The following is a 25,980-nucleotide window of genomic DNA, read 5'->3' on the forward strand; positions in this document are numbered from 1 at the left end:
GACTCTTATCAATGCCAGCATAATTTTTATCTACTCGTGTAGAAAATATAAGGCACTCTATTTGCTGTCAATAGTGTTTGTAAAAACAAATATACTGACCCATCACTGCTTATAAGTTTGCCATATGAAGTAGGCTTGTGTTGCACAGTTTTGTTCTCACATCATTGCTTTTTTTTGCATCAGATTTGCTACCATCTTTATTCTCTGCCTTTGTTTACAATGACAATTTGTTCCCTAGTTGGTCTAAAACTGTAGGGCAGCTGTTATAAAAATAGCCCACAACAACCCATAATTATTTTTAGGTAGCTTCTTATTTATTTCCTTTAAAATTGTTATATTTACTTATTACAAATTCTGAATGTGGATGGTGCTCCTTGCAAAGACCACACAGATCCAATTTCTTCTACAAAGGGTAGTATACGTATGTGTTCAAAGTAAATATAAGTTCCATGTTGAAATCTGACCCTAAGTTAACATGAAAATTAGAAAAGCAAAGACATGCCTCAGAAAAGAAGGATAAGAGGTGATCGAAGAAACAATAAAGTTGGGATTGCTCACAGATAAAATGGAATACATTTTCCCCAGCCACCATAATAAGGCATTAAATTGTTGGTGATTTCTACACTATGCTTCTCGAAGATGGACTTTTTCAGCCTATTTTGTTTATATCTTACATTTTAATGGTAGCATTGAATTATGGATCTTTGCAGTCATCTTAATTGTGCAAGATCACTTGTTGGTTATCCATAAAAATGTGACTTTTTCAAAGTTTTTTTTTTTTCTTTATTTTTATTTTTATTTTTATTTTTTTCTTCATATTACAAAATGGGGAAGATGCATACAGCCTTACAATAGAGCCAGGAACAGAGAAGAGGATGAGTGAGCTTTGAAGCAGACTGGGAAGCCTTTCAGTTATGTTATTTTAAAGGTCCTTTCCATCCACAGAAGGATGCTGTCCAGCTGAGTAATGCAGGATGACTGATATTCTGTGGTGAGAAGGAAAAATTGAAGGATCAGAAACAAAAACACATTTCTTTAGATCGCTTCTGGGCTTCACAATGTCTGAGCTAGTTAGAAGAGGTGAAGTTCAGTCCAGTGTTCCCTTGCCCCTGCATGCTGGAAGAGTGATCCCAGGGCTGCTTTAGCTCGTTTGGTTAGCAGATGAGCTACTTACTGTTCTTGGGAGAAAACCATAGCTCTGGCTTATAAAGCGAGACAACCTTGGAAATCTGCAGTAGGGTTTTATGTGAGCGTCCCAGTTGGTGTTGTACGATGACATTCTTCACAAACTGTTTTGTTTTCATTTTAACGTGTTGGTTAATGACTGTTTCAAAAATCTGTGCATGAACTGGGAGTTAGGGCATGAAGTTTTATATGCAAGAAGAAGTGTAAAATTGCATGGCACAGGCAAAAAACATTATAAAAGTCTCACGCTGTTCTAAACAGTGAGTGTGTTTAGCCAATTCTTTTCCCCCAAACCTTCTGAAAGTACCAAGCTGTGAGTCCTTTTAATGAAAGTCTAAAGTCTAAATTTAAAATAAAGATGTTAAATTTATGTTTTGAAATCAATTTTAGAACGATTGCATGGGCAATGAGCAATACTGAAAATTCCTATTATTTGAGGCAGCTCAGTGAAATTATTGAACCCCTCCCAACACTTTTTGTTATTTATCCTTAATGTCTGTCACCCTTTTGCTGACTCTTTCCACCTCTCTTCATTACCAAGTCTTTTCTGTACTTTGATCTAACCGAATTACTATTTACCTTGCTTTTGAAATTTGTGTTCATCATTTTCAAAATCCCATGGGTATCTTAGGTATTACAGAGTATCTATTAATAATATTTTTGAAGTCCTGCAGTGGTACAATAGGAGATTTATGTGTTTAATATCTTACTGTTTCAAGACCTCACATGGCCTTACTTAGACTGAAGGTTTTTCTACAGTCACCAAACCACCAAGAGAATAGCCCCAAAACAGTTTTTGTGGGAAATCTGCATGAGGTGAGGAAAATTTATTAAGCGTGGAAGGTTGTTAAAGTGACTGCATAATTACCCATCAGGACACCATATCAGGTTTGATCTGTTTATAAAAGCCATGCACTAAAAATAAGACTTAGCCAAGTTTCCTTGGCATTTCTCTGTAGTAATCCTAAAAGGTCACAGCTGTGGAAATCTGACTTCTCTGTTCCTAAACAATCTGGTCTGTTCATAACACTTTTAGTGATTTTTTAGTATTCTCAAAGCATATCAACTACCTCTTCAGATTATAAAGATCTTTCTGGAAAAAATAAAATAAAATAAAATAAAATAAATAGAATAAATAAAATTCTCTGAACAGTGGACATTGCAAACATCTGTGCTCTGCGTGAAAGGGGCTGACTTGGTGTTTGGGATTTAGATACCTTTAGGGTGTCTTGGAGTCCTGCTATACTGAAGAAGGGAACTCTTCCAGTCTGTTCATGGGCCCCTTTGAGCTGGTCTGCTTTAAAGATGTGCATTTGATGGACCCAGAGGTCCAAAGCATTTTCTCATAGTGCATTATACAGACAGAAGCAGAGACTTGGAAGGAATAAGGTGGCCCAGTTCCTGCAGGAAGCCTGCAACTCAGAACCATCTACAGGTCTTATATCTGCTGTGAAAATCTGTGCAAGTTCCCTTTTTTGTTTCTCTTTTTCATATTGACATGGGCAGCTGACCTTTGAAGTAGCTACTGAGTCAATAGATGGCTCTAGTTGTATTGAGAGGCTTTGTTCTCACCACCATCCCCCTTAGTATAGCCAAAATTTTTTTAAAAAAAAAAAAAAAGTGATCATTTGAATAATACACAGCTGTTTATAACAATATATATAATTAAAATCTAGTGCTAATATATACACCTAATTAAAATCTTTTTAATATAGCCATCTCCACAATGATTAAATTAGATACTGTAGTGCACATTTTAGTGGTAAGAACACAGTATTCATCCATGTTCCAGGGCACTGTGTGTTTTCCTACCCATGCACGTATAATGTACGTATCAGGTCCATTTTTATAAGTTTTCACTGTTATTGTAGGCTGTGATTTGGAGTTACATAAAAGGAATATAGTCCATATTCAAGTAAGCATTATTAAAAGGTTTCTACTTATGCATTTATTGATCATTTCATAACATTTTTATATAAGGGATAAAGACCAAAAATATTATTTCCTTTCTCATGATAGCCTTCAATTTTTTCATACATCTTAAAGAAGCTGTTCAACTCTTTACATTAATGTTTAAAGATACACCATAACTCTTGATTGAACAGTTAATTAGGACAAAAGTGATCAAAAATGTTATGTTCTTATTTAACTCTGCCTATTTCAAGTAATGAATAAATAAATACATCCAGATGTTATTAGAGGGAGTATCCTCAAAGTACTCCCCTGCTTTATCATAGGCTGACTAATAGAAAAACATAATGTGATTTAAGAATGAATTCCTGAATCTCTTTCATATTTAATACTTTCCAGTGCTTATCAGCTGCAAATAAGGAATTGTCAGAAAGCATATGGCATCTGTTGCACACTATATCATGCATTTCAGTACCAAGAAAATTACAAAACTAAGGGAGGAGCCTGGGTCTGAAAACCTTTTTTCCACCTATGGCAGATGGTCAGATTTCTAATTTAAAATTTTCTTGGAGTTTTGGCATAGTGCCATCTGCCTCCACAGCCACAACAGTGCAATAACTGTCGCCTCTCTTAGAAAATGTTTCTTGAGAGTAAATTTAATGCTTAGTGAAGTGTTGAATTTACAGCTGCTGGGAGCAGAATATAGTATGTAAGAGATGGCCAGGAGGCCCTGCTGATTTCCCTCACCTGGTTACAAGTAAGGTTGTGTTTATATGAAACTGTTGTGAACAGCATCTGGGAGTTGCAGGGAAGATATTTCCAGTTATTTGTTTTCACAGGCCCTTCAGTAATCCCATGTACAAAGAATCAATCGGCAGCATCAATTGCATTCTTGCTGAAAGAGCTTGACTGAGATTATACAAAAAATCCTTAATCATTACTATTACGAGAAGACTCTTCTCTGTAAGTTTATTCTTTGCCTCAGCTCTGTCAGTCTCTGTTAACATTGAAAATACTAGTGCAGACAGGTGGTTGTAATGTTAAATGCATTGCCACAGAAGGTGTTACCTCCATCTGCAAATCCGTCTGCTCAGATATTCAATTGGAGATGGGAAGTAACCCTGAGTAGGTCCTTGTGACATGGGACATACTTTGCTGGTTTTCTCTAGTGAAGGCAAGTTAGACTCCTCCAAATAGATGATGGTTTCAGTCACTGCTAACTTGAATTAGCTTTAAAATTTTCTCCTGGCATGAAGATCTTCCTGTCCTGTGACCACAACCTCAATAATGGTTTGATCTTTATTCCCTATGTTTGCAACAGCTTGGACATTATGCATTTCTTTCAGGAATTCATGTGTAAGTTTGGCTGGCTCTTCCAGTTTTCTAAACTCAGAAAATAAGATTTATTGTAGGTTTGAAGTCTTGTGATGTTTTCAAAAACTCTGTTACACTCATTACCTTGAGAAAACAGGTAACTTTCTAACATTTTTGGAAAGTGTCATTTGGATACGCCAGCTCTAGCAGCTTACTCCACATATTCAATCAGCCTTGAGTGACACCAGTAACAGAGGCTTGCAGAAATGGTATCCTGTAAGAGAGTTAACTGAGGCATGGATTCCTTCCTGGAACCTTCACCTGAAACCTTCACCTGAAGATAGGTGACTGGAAAGAGAGAGAGGGGAAGAGAGGAAGAGAAAGGAGATGAGGTGTCCACATCAGTAAACTGGTGCTGCATGTATGGGAACTTCTTTCACAAAAACAGCCTGCATGGGCATGAGCTGTTCCCTTTTTGAAGAATGGTATTACACTTGGTTTGAGCCCAACTTGTGTTCCTCTTTCTGGTCTCCTTGTGTTCCTCTTTTTGGTCTCTGTCTCACCTACTTAGGGTGAGACAGAGAAGTAAACACCTCAAAAGTGTGTTCAGATTCTCCTTCCCATGCATTGCTGTTCAGGAACCAGCCCCCCACACTGTGTTTCAGAATAAATGAGTGTTTTTTTTTGTTGTTGTTGTTGTTTGTTTTTTGTTTTGTTTTTGTTTTTGTTTTTGTTTTTTTCTAGCAGGAGTATGAAACACTTCTGGTGTGAATGGCATTATCTGCATTAAGCTCTATCACAGCTGCACAGCTGGACTCCTGAGTAGCGATTATCAGCTATTTGAATACAGCAAATGAGTCGTACAAGCTGCATTAATACATCAATATAACTCTTTAGTTTACACTGGGAGCCTTAGAGAGTTAACATTCCTTTTACTCCCTAAGTCTTTCATGTCTGCTTCATTTTTGGTGGCCAGATTTTCTAGGTGTAGCACTGAAGGTGTTTCTAGTAAAGGGAAGGTGATCAAACTGGGCAAAGAGAACCTGGTAGCAAAACAACTGGATGAGTTTGATGTAGCATCCTGCCTTGGCCTTCTGTTGTAATCTTTGTCTCTCTATACTTTCCTTCCTCCTCCAGTGAAATGGGCACAGTAATATCTGAATTTTATCACAGTTTGTATGACTTCTCTGCTTATGCTATAAGTCACGAACTGTCTCTTACCTATGCCTTTCAGAAGAGGGATCAGATCTGCACGGCATCTACTAGGTATTGTAATATTTCACATGGTTGTTAATGATAATGACTGGAAGTAATGAGTGATGTTTAAAATTTAAGATATTTAGAGGCCATGTTTTAGATTTATATTATAGAGTCATCTAGCAGACAGCAGCATTTTCCCCTTAGATCATAAATAATTAAGGATTGATTAATACACTATCTGACAACTTTTTGTCAGATATTTTCTGTCACTTTTAAAGGGAGGTTTCAAGTATGAGCAAAAAATGGTGACTTAAAATACTTCTTTGGACTTTAATTCAACACCCTTGTCTCTAATAGACTGAAGCCCCAGTCAAGATAATTATTATTTGCATAAAAATTAGGTCCTTAAAAAATCACTTGTGTCCTTGATCCTACAAGCACTTAAAGGCATTCCTAATCTTACACATGATCAGTTCCATTTGGTTTATTTAGATCACACATATGCTCAAGATTAAGTCTCTGTCCAGGCATTTATAGGACTGAAGCCTCAGATTATGTCTGTTAAGTGGCAAAATCTCATTTCAAATAGGGTCATTCCTCATCCAAAACTACTTTGAAGACAATACTATTTTCTAGAAAATTGACCAAAAGCCTCCCTTTTTTTCTTGTTTTTATATCTGAGAAATGAAAGGACTTAGCATTCCAGATAGTTTTCTATTTCTTCTGTCTTTATAAGCCTAAAGGGAAAATATTTGGAATAATGGGAAAGTGGAAGGGGAGGAGAGTAACATAGGAGTAAATACTGAACACTGAAAATATTATTATGGAAAAGATTTTGTTTGGAATACATGTATATATTTTTCATTTTTTTTTCCATTTTTTTTCCCTATGACACATACTATTTTTTGAACCATTCATAATCTGCATAGTATACATTGTGTAATAATCTGATCGATTCTGTATAACCTATCTCAATCCTGTGTATTGGTTTATCTTCAAAGGACCATGAAAAAATATTGGTTTTCTCTAGCATTTTTCATTATCTTTATCATTTTCATTATCCTTACTACTTAATACTTAATAAGTAATAATAGTTAATAAGTAGTAATATTTAATAGGTAATAATTATAAATTACTTATTTTTAAAAAGTTTTTTTTTTTTAAAAAAAAAAAGGTTTTTATTTCATAGTCCCCCAAATATCTTTAAAATAGTAAAATAGTAAAACAGACAGGATCCAGGCAATTTCTGTAATTTTCATTAGAGGAAACTGTAAATCCATGGGCAGAGCCTGAATTTCTACACACCCTTTCTTGTTCCAAAAAGGTTCCTGCTTTCATTTTGTGTGTAATTTGTTATCCAGATGTCACAGAGGTGAAACAATAGATATCCTTTTCTGAGGCTGCTGGAGGACATATGCTAACCCAGGGGTGGCATTACTGAGTTTTTCCAGCTTCTTAAAAAAAAAAATAAATAAATAAATAAATAAATTACTGGCTTTTTGTGCTCTGGAAGGGGGTTGGAGACCAGTCCAGTTTCATGCTGGGACTTCCAGAACACCGAAATGAAGCCTGTGTTGAAGTGACCTTGAGAGCAAAGAAAACATACAGGCTTGGTGGTTAATGGACACAGTCCTGATGTGCTCAAGCTTCCACTGACTTCAGCTTTTGTTTCTGCAACAACAAATCATGATCAGGCACTTTTACTGCTTCTCTCACTCATGCTCACAGAGGTGAGTACTGCTTTCTCTGGCACAGCAGCAGAGAGTTCTGCAGGCAGTGACTGGGGAGAAGGGAATACTGAAACCCTTATAGAAAGATTATGTCCTTGTTGCATCGCACAGCTGTTCACACTGTGGCGTTTCTCTTTTGCTGCAGAAGAAATTGAAGTGAGGAGCAAACAACAGAAGGTCTTGGCTTTTATCCCCATGGCTATGTAGATCCATTAGCCATCCATCCCCTACCTGTAAACAAATACAGCAATCCTGTAGGCTTGACAAGATGTGACACCTCTAATCCAGATCTTCATGTGGCCAGTTGGACTAAAGAAAAACTAACAAGCAAGTTTTGTGCCACAAATGGTATTAGAATTTGACCAATGTTGTACTGCAATTCAGAATCAACTTGAGTTATGTATATCAGCTACAGATCAAAGAAGAAATTCTCTGTAATGCTTATGGAGACTAATTTTGTGCTTCAGTATTGATTTTAACACCATTTTATTTTGCATTGGCCTTCAAGTTTTTCAGGAGTGATACTGCTCTAGGTATAAATGAGAGCTATGTTTGGGAGTGTTAGAATAGCTTGTCATTGCTCTTGGGGCTTAGGAAAATAACTGTCCTTAAGGAACACAACTAAAATGTTCACCTTGATTTGCAATTAGGCATAGAAAGATTTATTCAGGAAGAAGATGGAGTAGCCAAAGCTGTAACTTCCTCAGGAGCAGTATACTTGCCTGCTTGGTTCTTACAGGGAATGGTGCTAGAAAACAGGTGAGGAACCCCGGGCTGAGGGCTGGGGGAGAAATACAGCATACCCTTAGCAAGAAACTTGAAAGTGTTTTGGGTATTTGACAATTTATTCCTTAGACTGAGAGACAGAGAGCAAGTAGGTGTTAAGAGAACAAGGACAAATAACGTTCTCCCACTGTCCGTACATGCACATGCTGCACAACTGTCAGGAATTAACAGTATAATTTATGCAAATGAAAAATTTCATAGGAGTCCCACTAGTTGAAATGAGCTGGTGAAGTGTAAAAGCGCTGTTCTTTGTTACCCTACCAGAGTGCATCCATTTGTACAGGCAGTAGCACTCAGCAACGTATCAGTTATCCCACGTGTTTCCTTGGGCATCCAAGTGTAAATTTTGCTGGCTGCAGAATGCTGCTTTTCAAAAGTTGTGTTTGGCATGGGACAGAGCTGTGGCAGGGAATACATTCTTTTCACTAGAGACTGGTCACATTCCTGAATTTGGGAAGATATATTTTGTCAGTATATCTTGCAATTTTGGAAAACAAAGACAGAAGTAGTACTATTATGGGCATTCAGCCCCCATGGAAATAAATTTTACAGCTTCATTAAGCTGAAGCTTTTTACTGTCACCTGTGTGCTGTGTAATATCTCTGAGCAGCTCTAAAAAGCGCATGTGTTTGGAAGTGTTTATATCATCCAAATTTCAATTTCCAAGTCACAATATACAATGACCACAATAGCACCACAACCGGAAAGCAGCAGCCGCTTATTTTGGATGTGTTTATGGTTTGATCACATGAGCCTTGTCACAGTGTACATTCCCTCAGCTCCTCCAATTAGCATGAATTTGGACCCCTCTTCTCCAAACAACCACTGATTTTTCATAAACCTACAGGAAGGTCATTGTGTCAGGCTTCTGCCACTGTCAGATTTGAGCAAAACTGCCCAGTCAGTGCAACAGCTGTTGGAAGAAACCAGCAGAGGCACCTTTGGAGAGTCACTGTACCACACAGCCTTCATTTCTCTAGAAACTGCCCTGATGATTGATACTACATATTGTAACTAATCTTGCTGTAAATACGCTAAATAGGTATGCGTTTTTTTTTTTTCCTAATATTTTAATTTTATGTAAAAATATGCAGTGGCATGCTAACTTCTTTGTAACAGCCTTGTATAATGAAATTCAATACTTTTTTTGTAGTAAGACAGATTCTGCTTTGTAGACAAGTTTTGGAGGCAATGCCTGGGCGGTTGCTAGCAGAAAAAAAGTGCCAGATCTGTGCCCTGATGGCCACGTGGCTGTGCCACTTAACCCTCGTACCAGCATAAGTGTCTCTGAGAGAGAAAAACATTTCAGGTTCTCTCCCTGCATCTTTGGCTGTCTCCAAGCAGTTGCATAGCTAGTCGATTTGTACCATTTGCTGAAATATTCACCTACAGATTATACATAATTTCTGAAATATTGTCAAAGCTTTTAATATAACAAAAAAGTGCCTCAACTTTCTTCACAAATACATTTTTTTTCTTTGTATGATGGAAACAGAAATGCACCATGGGCTGAATCCAATATTTTGACAGAACTGTCATCCAAACACTCATCACTCTGACATTTTCCTCACTTTTTTCACACTGAATAGAGTTACTCTGAGGCATAGTGGTAATGTGAATAATTGCAGTGTGGGAGACTCTCAGGTTCAAAGCCAGTCTTGTTACCTTGCTGTGTGAGTGCTAGTTGTTAAAATTTGCTCCGGTTTTCTATTGTGTGCAAGAATACTAATTACTTTAGCAGCACGTATGCATTCTGTTTTTCTCTGTTTTAAAAGGAGATTATCGTGACTAGAAATGTAAAAGTATAGTCATCCTAGGTAAATTGGACGGCACTTAAGCAATCAAATGTTACTGCAGTCTTGTAAAAGTAGTTTTAGGGAAATATTTCAAGCTTTATTCACTTAGTTAGCATTCTCAAGAGCCAAAATATAGCTTGCTTTTTTTTTTTTTTTTTTTTTTTTTTTTCCCTGCACGATTGAGTCTTAAATATTGCATCAAGACACAACAAAACAGGTTTTACTAGTCCTATAATACTGCTTAAAGTTTTTTTAAAGCTGCACATTTGCTATCAGCCACTTAATGCATCCATTAATTGACCAATTAAAAAAAATGTCTGGGAGCATCTTAAGTCCATTAGACTACAGTTGTGGATTTTTTTTAAAAAAAAAGGAAATTCATTTTAACAATTTTTTTGCACATAACCTCTGGTCTGTTCCAATGAATTGTTTTCTTCTAATGGAACTGTGAAAGAAAATGCTACTGTATCACAGAAGAGACATTTTAAATTATTTTTAAGGGTTTCAGTTGCATTTGCTTTGTTTTTAAGGGTTTCAGATGCATTTGTCCAGTGTTAAATATCTGCCACAAGCATGTAGTATTTATTTGGACAAATAGTTACTAAGTTAGTCTGAAAGGCTTGACTACTCCCCTTGACTGCTCCCAATAACCTCAGACCATTTCTGAGAAGAGAGTCAACAGTTATAAACTCTATCATGCAAATTGTCATGATTTTCGTAATCCACAATTGCTGAAACAGATATGAGACAGCAAAAAACAGGCTTCTAAAGAGGAACTTGGTGCCCCATGCCAGTCAGTGATCAAGAAACATTTGGATAATGCCCTCAGAAATATGCTTTAACTTTTGGTTAGCCCTGAAGTAGTCAGACAGTTGGACTAAATGATATCTGTAGGTACCTTCCAATTGAACTATTCTATTCTATTCTATTCTATTCTATTCTATTCTATTCTATTCTATTCTATTCTATTCTATTCTATTCTATTCTATTCTATTCTATTCATTTTCTATTCTATTCATAACCCAATGCAAAGACTGTTAATTAATAAATAAGGAATGTAACAGTTGCCACTCATTCACTGTCTTCTAGTACGAATTGTGTCTCAGAGTAGCACTTTATGGACATGAGATGAAGAAAAAAAAAAAAAGAATAAATACTAGATGTTTTCTTAAAATGGCATCAGTTGCAGGTGTCAAAGAAACTGATGCAAAGCCTGGGGGCTTGCTTTCCACAGACCTGTTTGTGTACACGTGCATGTCTGCACTGTGTGTGCTGACTTGTTTTAAAATAAACCACCTTTGCCACACAGGCATGAAAGAGGTGGAACAACACTTCACCTTCAGCATTTGGCATATGTTCAGTGGATTTGGCTCCTAGTTTTGCTTTTTTTGCTGCAGAAACAGAGCACAGGAGTTGTGGAAAGTGATGTCAGGGAAGTGTCAGGAAGCTGGAGGCAAGCAGAGATATGCCAGGGGCATCCAAAATATTTCCCGGAGAATCTTTTTTTCCTTTTAACCTGTATTGGAACAGCCCCTTTCTGAGCTTTCCCAGCTGTATCTATGAGTGTCTGCATATGTTCACCATGAGAGGTTGTGTGCCCTAATTTTAAGCTTGCTTTCACAAAGAACAATATTTCAGAAAAACAGCAATGAGTTGCCGCCCCACACTATCCTGCCCTTCCGCTGTGGTGAGAACAGTGCAAGTTGCTCCCGTCCTGTACTAAACCCGTAGGTCTAGGGAAAAAGGTGGAGGGTCCCGGCACCTCACCTGATCGGACTCTTATCCATAGTGAACAGAAGGCAAAGGTAGATGGGCAGAGAGAGGATTTCCCTGCCACGGCTGAAATATTAAAGAGGGCTGTAGCTGGTGACACTGCCAGTGAGCCCACCCACTCACCTGCATGTGGGAAAGATGCTTTTTGTTTCCTTATATCACTCCACCATTATTATGTACAACTGGCAACACCAGGAGACCCATGAGTTTTGAAAAAACAAATTGCATATGAAGTTACTGGATTTGCCCGTCCTAGATTTTATATTATTTTATTCTCTAGGTATCCAGATGGAAGCAACATGTGTGGCGTACTTAAAGTACAAATTGGATTTCATCTTCGGGTTCAGAATTTCGACATGTGTAATTTAGCTTGGTACTAGAGGTTCATGCCTTAGAGCAGTGCATTTTGAGGTCACAGACAGAAAGCCAATCTCCAGTTACTTGTATTGAGCAGTATTTTGAACTCTCCAAAAGGAGTCAAAATGGAGAAGACTTTACTTATTTTTATTAATGTGTCAGATTATCACAAGGTGAATTTTTTTTCAAAAGAGCATTAAAGAAAAAAAAAAAAAAAAAAAAAAAAGGATCCTGAGGTGATGCAGACAAATTCCTGCAAGCAGCTCTGTGCAGGTCACTCCTCACCCCATCAGGACACATCCTGGTTGAACAGATACAAGTCATGTGAAATACTACACTTCAGGTCTTTGGAAATTAATTTTATCTTAAATTTGGAAGCTTGGCTTAATTGTGCTAATTATATTTTCTCCTGGGAGCTGATGGATTACTACTTAAAGTCTTCCCCCTGTATGTAATGAATCATACCAAGGCTTTCTCTTATTTATACCTGCTAAAAGTCTAGGAAATGAATTGTGATAGGCATTGAGGACACACATAAGAAATTATGCTAAAGCATTTGCTGCATGTCCTTCCTCCATTTATAGGTCTGTTCTCACATACGATGATAATGATGCCATTCTTCTGGAAATAATCGCAGAAACTCCATTTTAATTCTTTCTCTATGGGGATTCCATTCAAGAGAGAGCATATTTCAGACATGCAAGACATCTCCTGCTCCTCTTCACACCGCTCTATTAACATCCATTCTCATTTATTCATTTGTGAACAAAACTCTATAGATGTGGAATTCATTATGGCCAACACACTTCTCAGTTCTAGTGATTTCATCGAATGTAATCATACATATGTCAGAGCTTTGATTTTACTGCTACTTGAATTTGCTACTGAATGGAAGCAGGGATTAGATGACATCCTAAAGTAGAATAAAGTTCATTTGTCACATTCAGCTGCCAGCCACCAGGGTATCTTGTCTTTCATACAGTTTCAGAAAACCACTTTGGCTCCAAGTCTCTGAGTAACCTTCCCTGTTAGGGTTATGAAAAAAGCTTGTAATCAGTATTTATGATTTATATGGAACAAAAGACAGTCCACTCTGAAAATTAAGTAGCAGAGTTATAGCTGTATTGTTTCTGTCACCTTAATTCCTCTTGAGGATTTTTTTTTTAATTAAGTCTGAGTTTCTAGTGGGGAGGGGGACTCACAAGGGCTGATTCCTCACCCCCATCTTCCCATCTCCTGTTCAAGTTTTGTCCTGAAATCTTTCTCACTGGCTTTTGCAGTTGGAGCAATAGCTGAGTTAGGAACAAGTGCATCTCTGGTTCAGCCTTGAGGCTGAACTGCCAGCTGAGGACTGTCTGACTCACCCTCCATCCCTCCCCTCCCCAAAAGTGAGGTTCCTTGCCTGTGGTGAATAGGCTCTTTTCTGCAGCCAGGGTTTGGGCTCTGGGTGAGAGGTGGACATTTGACTTTCTGTCCAACACAGGGCCACATAAATGATGGAGGAACCAGAGCATCCATCCTATGAGGAGAGGCTGAGATCTGGGAGCATTCAGCCTAGAGAGAAGGCTTAGAGGGAATCTTATTGATGTGTATAAATACCTGAAGGGAGGCCTGCAAGAGGATGGAGCCAGGCTCTTTTCACTGGTGTCCAGTGCCAGGAGCAGAGGCAGTGGGCACAAACTGCAACACAGGAGGTTCTGTATGACCATCAGGCAGCACCTCTGTGCTGTGTGGGTGACAGAGCACGGGCACAGGCTGCCCAGAGAGGCTGTGGGGTCTCCTCCTTGGAGATCTCCAAAAGCTGCCTGGACGTGGCCCTGGGCTGCCTGCTCTGAGTGTCCCTGCTGGAGCAGGAGTGGGACCAGGTGGCCTCCAGAGGGCCCTGCCAGTCTCAGCCATGCCGTGAGTTTGTGATTTACATTGGGAGAGGTTGCAGAAAGTCCACAGTAAATGGCTCAGGCAGATGGAAATTGCCAGAGGGGAAAGACCTTCAGGATTTCAAGCACGAGTTGCAGCTGCCGAGAGGTGATATGGGGTGTTGGAGAGTGCATAGCATCAAGTACAGTGAGCTTGTTTAAAGTGGGGAGGAGCTGAGAATGGGGACCCCCCATCTCTTCAGTGTCCTGAGCTCTGGAGAAGAGGATTTTGAAAGCTGTTAGCACTGTAATTTGTTGGTCTGGTTATTCACTTCTATAAATTACATTATCTGAAATGCAGTTTCACCAAAAGGTGGATTCTTCTTGCAGAAATGACAATCATTTCCTCTTAATTAATCTTGATAGTTTGTTCATCTTCCCGGAGCAGATCTTCATGAGGAGAAAGAAATGCACATTTCCTTCAGGAGCAAATTATGAACACACCAAATTGAAAAGCTGCAATGTTCTGTCACATTAACTCGGGTCCTACAACGCAACAATCACACTTGATAAATGGTGACATTAAGAATAACATTAGAGAACACGTGCACGGGGTTGTGATGGCAACCAGGATATCTAACTACCCCGTGTTACATGCATTGCCCTCTTCACTTATGTCTTTGCGAATGATGGACGTATAGAAAAAAAAAAAAAATCAATATTTTTTCTGTCTTTTTTTGGTCACAGTTAACAAAACATGGGGATTATAACTGAACCTTCTGTTGAGCTATACCCCTGTATCTTTAGTGCTATGAAAAAATATGTTTTACACTATAAATATGGAAGTATATAACACATTGTAGCATAATTTAAGAGGTAAGTTATTATATAATACATATTTATTTATATAAATTATGTGGGCAATGTATAATGCTATATATTCCTTCAGGAGTAGTTTTAGGGGGTGTCTGTCACTGCTATACCAAAGTGTTAACACTACTGTGAGCAGGAGTGTGATTTCCTATTTCAGACTGCAAGTGGCAGTGAGAATTATTGTCTTCTAGTTTTGACCTAACTTTCCCCATTTCTGAATTGCTGGTATTCAGTTTTTTGTTTAAGCTAGCTGTTGGGATAGACCTTGCTTATTAAAAGTCACAGACTTTATTTAAAAATAATAATAATAATAATGCTGTCAATGAATCTCTTAGAGGGCAGTTTTACTGTAGAGTCCTGGAGGTTTCTGACTCAAGCCTAAGCACACAAGGTCCTTTTGAGGACTATCATTCATTGCACTCTTGAACACTGGTGGTGGATTTTTCCAGCACACACGGTGTTATTTTCACCTTTTCATTGCAATCAATAGCAACAACAGCACTGTTCCACTGAACCTGCGAGGACACATTTAGGCTAATGCTTACTGCTTCCATTATGTCCCCAGTACCTTCTACTGTTCTCTCTTCTGTACAGATCTCAAATCAAATGTATATTTCAAAAGAAAATACAAATTTCAGAAGAATATATGGCCCAAAAACTTGACGCCATAGAAGCAGCCATTGTGTTAGCACTTCTACTTGTCCAGTGGATGTATCATCCTCTTGCCTTCCCTGTGCTCCTCAAGTCAGTTTGCTGGTTGTACCTCTGCTGCAAGCTCAGTGGGGCAGGAACTGTATTTTTGTTCCATATTTTTATGCAGCAGATGAGACAGAAGGGCTCTGGTTCATTACTCTGGCTCCTACAGTGCGAGCAAATTATAATAGTTTAAACACATTTCAGTTTATTTTTAGGCTGGAGGATAATGGTCTGGGTGAGCTGGAGACTGGAGAACAGGGCAGAGACACTCTATAGTTGTATCTTTTGTTCTCCTCAGGCCTTTCAGGGCCAGCCAGCCAAAAAGGTGTAGTGGGTAGAAGCATGGGTTAACACTCGTGTTAGGGTCCCAGCTTCAGCTAGACCTCACTTCTCTGGAGAAAGGGTTTGTGCTGGGGGCAATCCTGGCAGGGAGGACATGCAACATGATTTTGGCAGTGTAAACATGCACCTGCTTGCATGGTGAAGCAGAGTTTAGCTGTAGCTGCTGTCCTACGAGAAGAAGCTACCTCTGGGGAGCAGGATGCTGTCCCCCAGATTACTCATATTTCAATTTCTGTCTCCTTTCTCTCTCTCTTTTTTTTTTTTTTTTTTTTTTTTTTTTTTTGCACAGAGTTAAATGTAAGAGAATCTGATGTAAGAGTGTGTGATGAATCGTCATGTAAATACGGGGGAGTGTGTAAGGAAGAGAGCGATGGCCTGAAATGTGCCTGTCAGTTCCAGGTAAGGACTGCTCACTTTGCCATTTTTCTTCCTGCATTTTCAGTCATATTGAAGTATTTACACCGTCACTGCTTTTAAAAAATCACTCATCAGAAGGCACGTATAATCTAACCAGATGCTCCTTCTGCTAGCTTTTAATTGCACCTATTGAGAGAGCATGGGACTGAACTGGACAGGGCCACACTCAGGGAGCAAGTAATGAGCACAGCTTCACGTTAGCTCCCCATGCAGCTCTGCTAAGCCAGTCTGAAGTCCTGAAGAAAGGAAAGCCACCAGGAGACCTGGTGCCTATGGTCCTTGCCACCAGCACAAGGGGAGATGTGGACAGCCAGGAGACCTCTGCCTTCCCACCTTGCTCTGTCCTGCACTAGACCCGAGATGAGAAAGGAGGTGACCAGAGCAGAGCATCCAGGCACTGTCAGACACACTAGGTGACACTTTACAGTTTAAATGTAACATATTACAGAGTACTTACTCTGTAATATTAGAGTGTTATATATGATAATAAAATTTGGAAAAGTCTTTGCCACTGTGCTGGTGGCTGAACATGCTGCATTAGACTCTGGAAGATCCAAAGTAATTTGATTATTTTTCTTCCCATATTTCTTGCCTGGAGAGATGGTGAGCTTGGTATAGCTTTCTGTAGCTCAGTCTGTTAGTCAAATCAGAGCTGGATTATAGGCAGGGGATGCCTCCTGTCATGCTCAAATTCCATTTCCTTCTTTCAGTAGTCACAGGCTGTAGTACTTTTAATACCTGTGTGCTGAAAATAACATCAGCAACAACAACAATAAGAATAAAATTAAATTGCAACCAAACAGGAAAAAAACTACAAAAGTATAAAAATGTACTCTGGCACTGAGTGGGCAGTGAAAATCAGATAATAACAAGATCACCAGTAATCATAAAGTTTATTAAATGAAAATGAGTTTATTGAGTGAATTAGTCTCACTCAGGAAAACAAACCAGCAAACAAACAAAATAGTGAAATTTGATTAAAAAATCATATGAACTTTTAAAAACTAGTAAATAAGTTCAATTTGCTTTATTGATTTTTGAGTCTTTAGTTTACACTTTTTGTAACAATAATGGTAATCTCCCTCCCCCATCCTCCACATTTTTAGAGAAAAGAGAGTAAGGAGATGTTTTGACTTTATAATTTATATCCAGGATGAAAGTATCAAATATTATGAGACTCCTGGTAAAACTGCAAGAGTTAGCAGTGTTATCAACCAACCCTGGAGTGGGCTATCCTTCTGTGTTTTAAAAATAATTTTGTGTTCTGTTTCTGATAAATAATAAATCAAGGGGAACCAGAATAGAAGCAGTGTGTATGTGATCTTACACTGGTTTTGGATTCTAGTGTTTCACAGCTGGCTTTTGATGTGGTGTCGTTCAGGTGGGTACCTATGCTGAGGGCATCCTGCAGCTTGCACTCCCTAAGAATAATGAGATCTGATTGCCTTTTAAGTGAATAAAATAAAAAATAGGAGAAGAGTTTTATTCATCAACCTTCACTCTAGCTTTAACTTTTATTTATGATAAACAATAAAATCAAAGCCTAGTAATGATTTAAAAAAAGGTGGGGAGAGCAGGGGGGAGAAACTCGGCCCTAGGCTAAGCAAAGGCTTCTTTTACTTTCTGTTGGTAAATTTCTGTAAATTTTATGACTTCCTAATACATAGGTCACAAGGACAAAAAAAGGAACTGGTTCATGTGATAAGCTGATATTTTTTTTGGAGGACCCCTTTTTTGAAACCAATGTTATTTTTAAGCTAATTATAAGCTAATTATACTTCTTGGAAAATTTATCCCATAATTTAAGAAAATGCTTAAGTCTATCAAAAATGAGAAGGTGTCATATTTTTCAGGCACAGCAGGTTGAATTCTTCCTGAAGCATCCAACCCTGGTTATTCAGCACAATTTAGCTCCAACAAAATATCCCAGGTAGAAAATAGCCAGCCCAAACTTTTATCTTCTTTATGTGCAAAGCTATCTGAGAACCAGCTTATTTATTTGTTTGTTTGTTTGTTTTTGCTAACATTGCAAGTCTTTGAAAAGAAATGAAACAAATTTGTATACAATGGTTCAAGTAAACCCAAGCTGAAAGGAAGAAGTGGGGATCTAATCCTGCTCTCCCTGAGCAGCATTTTCTATTACCCACAACTGGAGAGAGAGCACTTGGCTAAATTGTCCATTGGCCTGCTTCAGTGAGGCATTTCTTACATTTTTAAAACTGCAGTTTTTAGAAAAACTGACTTTAGCAAGAGAGTTGCCTAATTAAAATGGTCTTGGGTCCAGTGCTGATCAGGCAAGGCTTCTCCTGTTGGAGGAGGACTGCCGCTGGCTGTGAGGCTACATGCTTTGGCTCTCCTGGCTGCCCACAAAGCAGAAAGCTTTGTTGAATATAGGCACTGCTATTAGACTTAAACTTATGCTGTCTTAACCTAAGGTAAAAGCTGGCACAAACTGTCCTTCAGATTCAAGAAAATGTATAGAGACTTCAGGTCCCTTTTCAGCTTCCCCACTCCTTCTTCCTCCTACTTACGTATTGCCATTCCTGGCTTGGCAGCATTTCTTAAATGCTTGGTCTTCCAAAACCTTAAATATTAATGAGTCATAGCTTTTTCTCCTAGAATCCCCTTTAGAAACAACTAGCTGTCAATTTTCAGCACTGTCATTGAAACACAAGGCGTGGCATGGCAACAAGAGCTCTGCAGGCCGTGACCTCTCTGAACACCTTGTGGGCTTTCTCTGTCTTGCCAAGTCTTCTAACCTAAAGTGAGATACTCAAGTTTGAATTCCCATCAACAAATGTACAGATGAGAGTGCAGGAGAGGTGCTGAAGGATTCACTTGTGTTCTACTTGCAGTTGCCTTAATGATATCCTGACTTTCATCAGACCAAGTCAGGAAAAAGGATAACTCCCTTTTTATTTTAATTGTGATGGGAAAGAGCACATGTTTACCAAACTTTTGAAAAGGTCTATTGCTGCAATTTGTATGACAGTTTACAAACCCAAATTAAAAAAAAAAAAATCAATACCTATCAAGTCTGTTCTGTGCCGAGGATGGTGCAGGGCCCTTTTTGGATCTCAATAAGAACAGCTCAACAACAAATGGTTTAATAAGTTAACTACTTTAATAAAACAGAATAAAAAAAAAAGAATATGGACAGCGAGTAAATCTTACATCTTAGCATCTTACAAATCCCTAAAGAGTTAACAACCTGTAAATAAAAAAGGAATCACTTTGCCTCTCATTTTCTACCTGCAGGATAGAAACATGCAATGTTAAAATATGATGCAGTTATGTTAAGATTGAATAGCATCTTTAAGCTGTTGTCCTTCTGGAGCAGTTTAGCTTAACTATCGCTGTTATTTCTGTGTGTACTGTCTGCCACTGCTTGAACTACATCAGTTTAATCATACACTTCATATGTTTAAGAAATTTGGTGGCTAGTCTGTATCTTTGTTCATTGTTTCTTGTTTGTTTGCTTGTTTTCACCTTGGAGCTTTAAAGATGTAAAAGGTGTCTAGAATTAGAGTTACCACTGAAGCCCCAGTCAGGGCAACATGTCTTTATCCACACAGTAAAGTAGGGTTTGGATGCCCAGGTCAGCAGAGAGTGATGTAGCTCTCTCAGGCATTGGCAGACCAGCTGTTTCAGTATGTTTCCCAGCACTTCTATATGCATTATATATACAATACAATCCGTCATTCTTGGAATGAAAGAAAACAGTAAAATACAGGCTGCTCCTGCCAAAGCCATTCCAAATGACACATTTTCATTTCTTCCTCTTTTTATAAAGTTTACTGATGCAACTGACTTTGAGCTCAAAATTTTGCAGTACAGCAATACAAAAGTATTACAGTTGTTGACCATGTTTAACAGCCTTGTAATATTCATTAATTTAATAGTGATTTTTTCCATCTCCCTTGAAAGATTGTTCTGAGCCCATAAAGACCAGAAAGGCTCCCCCTATGCTCTGTTCACTTCAAATTTCCCTTTTTCCAGTTTCATCCCTCTGCACCTAGTCATAGATTCTTGTGCTGTATTAGAGAAATTTTCTCCTTCCTCAGTGTCTTGCTCTTTCAAATGTTTCTAGATGCCTGTCATATTCCCTCTAACCATTACTGAGAACCACTGTGGTTATTTAGTTACTTTAAGCTTTCCTACTGTATTTGCATATTCAGCTATTCAGCCCATATGGAGCGGAACTATTATTTCAGCGACTGAAAAGAAATGTATACAGTGATGTAATCTTCCTTTAGTGAGCAGAATTATAATTTACCACTAACAACTTTATATTTACACAACTATCTTACTATATTAGCATGCAACTGAGATTACTCACATAGTTTTGTATGGCTGAGTTACTATGTAATTTGTCTTACAGTGTCACACAAACTATATTCCTGTTTGTGGATCAAATGGAGACACTTACCAAAACGAATGCTTCCTCAGGAGAGCTGCTTGCAAGCATCAGAAAGAGATAACAGTGGTATCAAGAGGACCTTGTTATTCTGGTATGTAAAGCATTCTGTGTCACTAATGAATGATGGTATATGGTCACCTCTTTAGTTAGCTCTCCCTTAATTCTAGAGATTTTTATTTTCATGTTTTTGCTGAGTGAAAAGTGGGAACCACATAAAATTGTTAAATTTTATTTAACAATAAAATTTAGTTATAGAGTAGAAAGCTGATATACCTTCTGATATGCCAACAGGTTAATAGATAAACATTAAAAGTAGAAGTAATTTATCTGAGAAAATAGTATGTACTATTCTGATTTACGGATACAAGAGCCTTGATATTCATTCAAAAGGTTTACAACAAAACTGAGCATAATCCACATTAGTCGTGTCTTTAGAACTCATTTTTAAGATGTACAGAATTAGTGTGACATCCAGCAAGTGACTCTGATCATCCTGGCTGCCACTGGACCTGTATTCAAGCCATCATCTTTACTAATTTCACATTGGTTATTACATTGAAGATATGCATATCTCTTCGAAAATCATTGTATCTCACATTTCTAGTGGACTGGACTTTTCTGTCTTTCCACTCACTTAAAATACACAGGACAGGTTTTTGCTGGTTCTCTTGGACACAGAAACTTAGGTACCAGAGGTCTTCTGAACATCTGGACAGTTTTCAAAGCTGGTGAGAGCAAACAGAGGGCTGGCTGTCCAGAATTAAATTAAATGACTCAGCAGCATCAATAGCTGCATTCTTTGCTACTTAAATAATACAGAAAACAAACAAGCAAAAAATTTGGGCATCCCTCATTTTTTGGTATACAGCAGTTACAAGGTTACATATACATGGCTGCAAAAAAGTGTGATTACAAATCAGGTGCAGATCTAAGAGCTAGCTTTTTAAAATGCAACATGGTTGTGTTTACACGAGCTGCTCTAATGCCTTTGACTACAGCATAGCCCTATACCAAGATGTGGTTTTGTTTACTAAGGTTCAAAACAATCTATAGCTTTGGTCCTATAACTAAACAAAACCTGCATTTTGTGCTCAGCTGAGCCATGTAATTCCAGCAGACTGCAGGCAGATGACTGAATTTTAATGTCTTTCTCAATCTCCCACCTGTAAATTATCTCCTGGAGACAGGGAAATAGGAAAAATAATAAATCCATTTTCATTTTGGAACACTCATGTATTCCAATAAAAACATCCAAGAAGTATGTAGGTTTGAACTGAGGTTGAACTGTGTAACTTTTATTTTTTATGTCACACCCAAATTATTTTAAGATACAGACCCAAAACATTAAAGTTTCTGTCTCTCCCTGATAAAAAATACCATGAGAATGTTTGAATGTTGAAAAAAAAAAAAAAAAAAAAAAGCTTTTTATTTTTCTATGTATTCTACCCAACTAAGAATGACATTTTAAAATGAAAAATTGATTCTTCCTAGCCTCAGGTTGCTGGCAGCTAATTACAACATTACTCAGCTACTATGAGATTTTTTTTTAACCTTCCTCTCCTTTTCCTAATGTCCTACATCAAACCCAAGAAATGCAGCACAATTTTTAGCATTTAGTGTAATAGATCAAGATGTGCTGAGACACAATTGACCGGAAAGTACTGACAACATTTCTGAAACCGAGGATGCCATTCAGGCTTCGTACTGTGCTTACACTGGACCAGTCAGTGGAGCTCCAGCAGAAGGGTACTGGATGCTCCCAGAGTGTCTGGCACGCTCTGATAGATCTGACAATTTGGGATCATAAAAGCCATCCTCTGGAACCAGCCCATTCCCTACTGATGATAATAGGTCATTCTGGAGTCAATATATTTGTATTCTTGATCTGTAGCATGCACACAGACACACACACATATGATTTAATGCTTAAATTAAAAAATCCTTCATAGGGTCACGTTAATTTTCTCTTAGTGCCTTGGAATTTGCTGTGAAAATCCTTTTGTTTGGGGATGTCTTTGGGAGCCAAGTATAGATTCACTGGTTTTCTATGACAGCCTCAGTTTTTTCAAAGCAAAGGCCTGCTTTGCTGTGGAGGGATGCACACCAGACAATATGAAGGAATTCTCCCAGGAACAATGTAAGGACTACTTAATTTTTCAGTATGTGAGAACTCTGAACCTCATACACGAATGAAATACTTCCCATTTGCTAGGGATTGCTACCTCCTGAAGCTGTAGTGCTGGAACACAATACACTGGATGATTTAGTCAGATGTATATCTTGACAGGTAACACTGTGATTAATTTTTTACAGTCATGGGTGATTTAACAGCATATTTATATATTCATTTCTTTTGTCCTAGTGCTGTCACAGTTGCAAGACCCCCAAATAAGCAACATTTAAAAATAAAGAAAAAAGAAAAAAGAAAATCGGTAAATAATAGGTGCTTTAGGAATGAACAAAATATGAGTTTTGAAATTAAAAATTATATTTTAGAGAAATGTAGGAATGTAGGAGAGTGTATGACTGAAGTTTTGGGAACTGCATATAGAGATCTCAACTTTTTCAAGGCCCATTTTTCTATGAAGGGACATTGTTTTTTCCAAATACCTGGGTTTACAGAGGTGTTTATATGCCTAACCATCCCTGGCTGTGGATGGTGAAGGCCTGTTGGTTTCAGTCAACACATAAAGTCTCACATAGCAGAATACAGAGATACTAGGAAAATGAGTGGAATGCACCTTTACTGCTCTCTTTGCCTAATACTTTAATATACCTTAAAGAAGCCATCAATCAAATCAGGTTAAATAAAAATAATAAAATAAATAAATAATAATAATAATTAAAAAACAAAACAAAACTAACTAACTTGCATTCAAAAAGCAAAAATCACTGGCATCATCCAGTCCGTGACTGGGTAGAGCCAAGCAGAGTCCTTGTCCAAGATTTTCACTGGTGGCATTTCCCATCTTCCGTCACTTTTCTTCCCTCTCTGTGGGCCTTCCCCGAGCTGGGGCTGGACAGGTGACTGTGGGATTTTCATACAATCACAGAATCACAGAATATTTTCAGTTGGAAGGGACCTCAAAGCCCATCCAGTTCTAACACCCCTGCCATGGGCAGGGACACCTCCCACCAGACCAGGTTGCCCAAAGCCCCATCCAGCCTGGCCTTGAACACCTCCAGGGATGGGACATCCACAGCTTCTCTGGGCAGCCTGTGCCAGTGCCTCACCACCATTTGAGTAAATAATTTCTTCTTAATATCTAATCTAAACCTACCTTTTATTTTAAAACCATTCCCCCTTGCCCTATCATTATCTGCCTGAGTAAAATGTCGGTCTCCATCACAGTTATGTTGTGAACTAGATCAGAGCACTAGCTCAGCTTTTTAATTATTATTAATATAATTTATTTATTTCTCACCCTTATCATTTACAGTTCAGCCCACAAACACATGCAGGGATAGGAACACCCAGCTGGGCACTGGGAGGTGGCAATGCCTACACCAGGATTCCTGCCATGCTTACCGCAACAGCCATCTAGCTGCTGACCTGAAGACTTCCTCAGTTCATAAAGGATGATATTACATTAAAATTCATTCATATCATACACCTGAGAATCCTCTACCAGAGGTTATCCCAAAATGGCTTGCTAAAACAGAGTAAGAAAACCCAGGAGAGAGGCAGTCAGGGTGCTCACAACGCTGAGAAGGTGCATCACCTAGTCCCTTGATTTCTTCTGCCTCCTTCTGCTGGTGAATTTATTGCTTTTTCTTGGTTTAAAATAAATTAATTTAGTGAATATGAAATAGACTGTATGATTCATTTCTAAGAATGTGTGTTCCTGTTTGCTCACACAAGAGCCAGCATTTTGACTGCTGCCAGGTTTACGTTATTTGCACATGAAAATGAAACCAAACCATGATGTAGTACTCCAAACCTCACAGTGGTGTAGTACTCTACATATTGCACTTACAGATTCTCAGTTCTGTATGTATTTAGAAGGCACAGCCCATTGCTTTTTCTGTTGGGATTTCTAAAGTTAAAAAAAAAAAAAAAAAAAGAAAAAAAAAGAAAGAAAAAAGCAATTTCCAAAACCAGAAGCACATATTACAGCTCTGCTAGGTATAAGGTATGATTCTCTTAGGAGTGGCTTTAATATATATATTTTTTTATTTGGTGGGAGGATTACAAAAAGCATAATTACATGTGCACATTGTCCTGAAAAGAAATATAATAAGCTCAATTTAATCCTTTTGAGGGAGATACAGGAGAGATTCAAGGCAATTCACCTTTAGATTAAGAAAGTGTGAAAATAACTCTTTATGCTCCCACAAGAAAGCCATAACAAACCTGAAAACCTGCTATAAAAACATATATTTGTTTTGCCAGCTGACCGAGACAAGCAGTCCTAAATTCAGGGTAGAACAGGAGCTTTCCTGTCCAGCCCACAAGGAGGATCGGTGACAGCACAGCATCACCCGTCTGTCATTAGGAAGGAAATGTTTTGGGATCAAAGAACAAAGCTTACACAAACATACTGTGTCAATGAATGTCAGAATTTAATATCTTTTGCTTTTGTTGCACCGTATAATTTAGCAGGAGATGGCTACCAGGATCAAGTGGTGGCAAACATTTTTCCCCTGAAAATGTCAAGACAAATGAGCATTGACTATGCACAGCCTGGCAAGGCACAGGTTAAAAGCCTATCTCCAACAGCCAGGGGCCTTGCAGCTGCTGGCAATTAGGCTTGTCAGCATTCCTCCCAAAAGCTCCTGCTGGCATATGAAAACCAGGGGTAATTGGGAGCAGCAGTCATTCTCTTCGAGGCAGGAAGCCTGTGGGAGCAGGGCTGAGCTGCTGGGTGTGTGGGGTGGCTGGGATGGCATGCTCCTCAGCAAGCATCCCGTGTGCTTGACAAGCAGTGGGAAACTGGAGCTTGTTTTGCTTTGGGCTTTGCTCTGACTGGCAGCTCGGAGCGAGCTGTGCCCATTTCAGATGCCTTCTGAGATGCTGGCCTTGCTCTGCTGCCTGGAGATTTCAGTGATCCATGCTGCTGCTGCTGCAGGGGCATCCTCTTGGCTTTGTGGCTGGGGATGTTCTTATCGCAGGTCCCTAATAATTTCACACACTTTTCACTCGAGGGCACTCTTATGTTCTCAGAGTTAGACTGCAGAAAGCTTGCCCTGTCCCACCAGGGAGAGTGCTGCCCATAGGGTCTATATCAGCCTGGAAAGCAAGGCTGAATGCCATCAGCTAACAGGGGGCTGTGACTGGAGAGAGTAGCTGCCCTTTCTCTCTTCCAGTTCAATTTAATATCATG

The 25,980-nt window shown here is 38.6% G+C and overlaps 1 protein-coding gene and 1 long non-coding RNA gene across 2 annotated transcripts in view; one reads left to right on the forward strand and one right to left on the reverse strand.

Annotated features, from left to right (window-relative positions):
• Window positions 1–25,980, forward strand: part of TMEFF1 (transmembrane protein with EGF like and two follistatin like domains 1) — a 119,972-nt gene that overhangs the window by 51,327 nt on the left and 42,665 nt on the right. Inside the window, exons 2-3 of the mRNA XM_035317714.1 lie at window positions 16,109–16,218; window positions 20,618–20,747. Of these exons, the coding sequence (XP_035173605.1) occupies window positions 16,109–16,218; window positions 20,618–20,747 (240 nt within the window). The remainder of the gene's footprint in view (window positions 1–16,108; window positions 16,219–20,617; window positions 20,748–25,980) is intronic.
• LOC118161932 lies at window positions 10,740–13,983 on the reverse strand. The gene is made up of 3 exons (XR_004748228.1): window positions 13,972–13,983; window positions 11,811–11,813; window positions 10,740–10,842 (listed from the first exon to the last, which is right to left on the reverse strand). It is a non-coding gene; the product is annotated as an uncharacterized LOC118161932 (long non-coding RNA).

Source organism: Oxyura jamaicensis, chromosome 2 (assembly GCF_011077185.1).
Source record: "Oxyura jamaicensis isolate SHBP4307 breed ruddy duck chromosome 2, BPBGC_Ojam_1.0, whole genome shotgun sequence".
NCBI lineage: Eukaryota > Metazoa > Chordata > Aves > Anseriformes > Anatidae > Oxyura > Oxyura jamaicensis.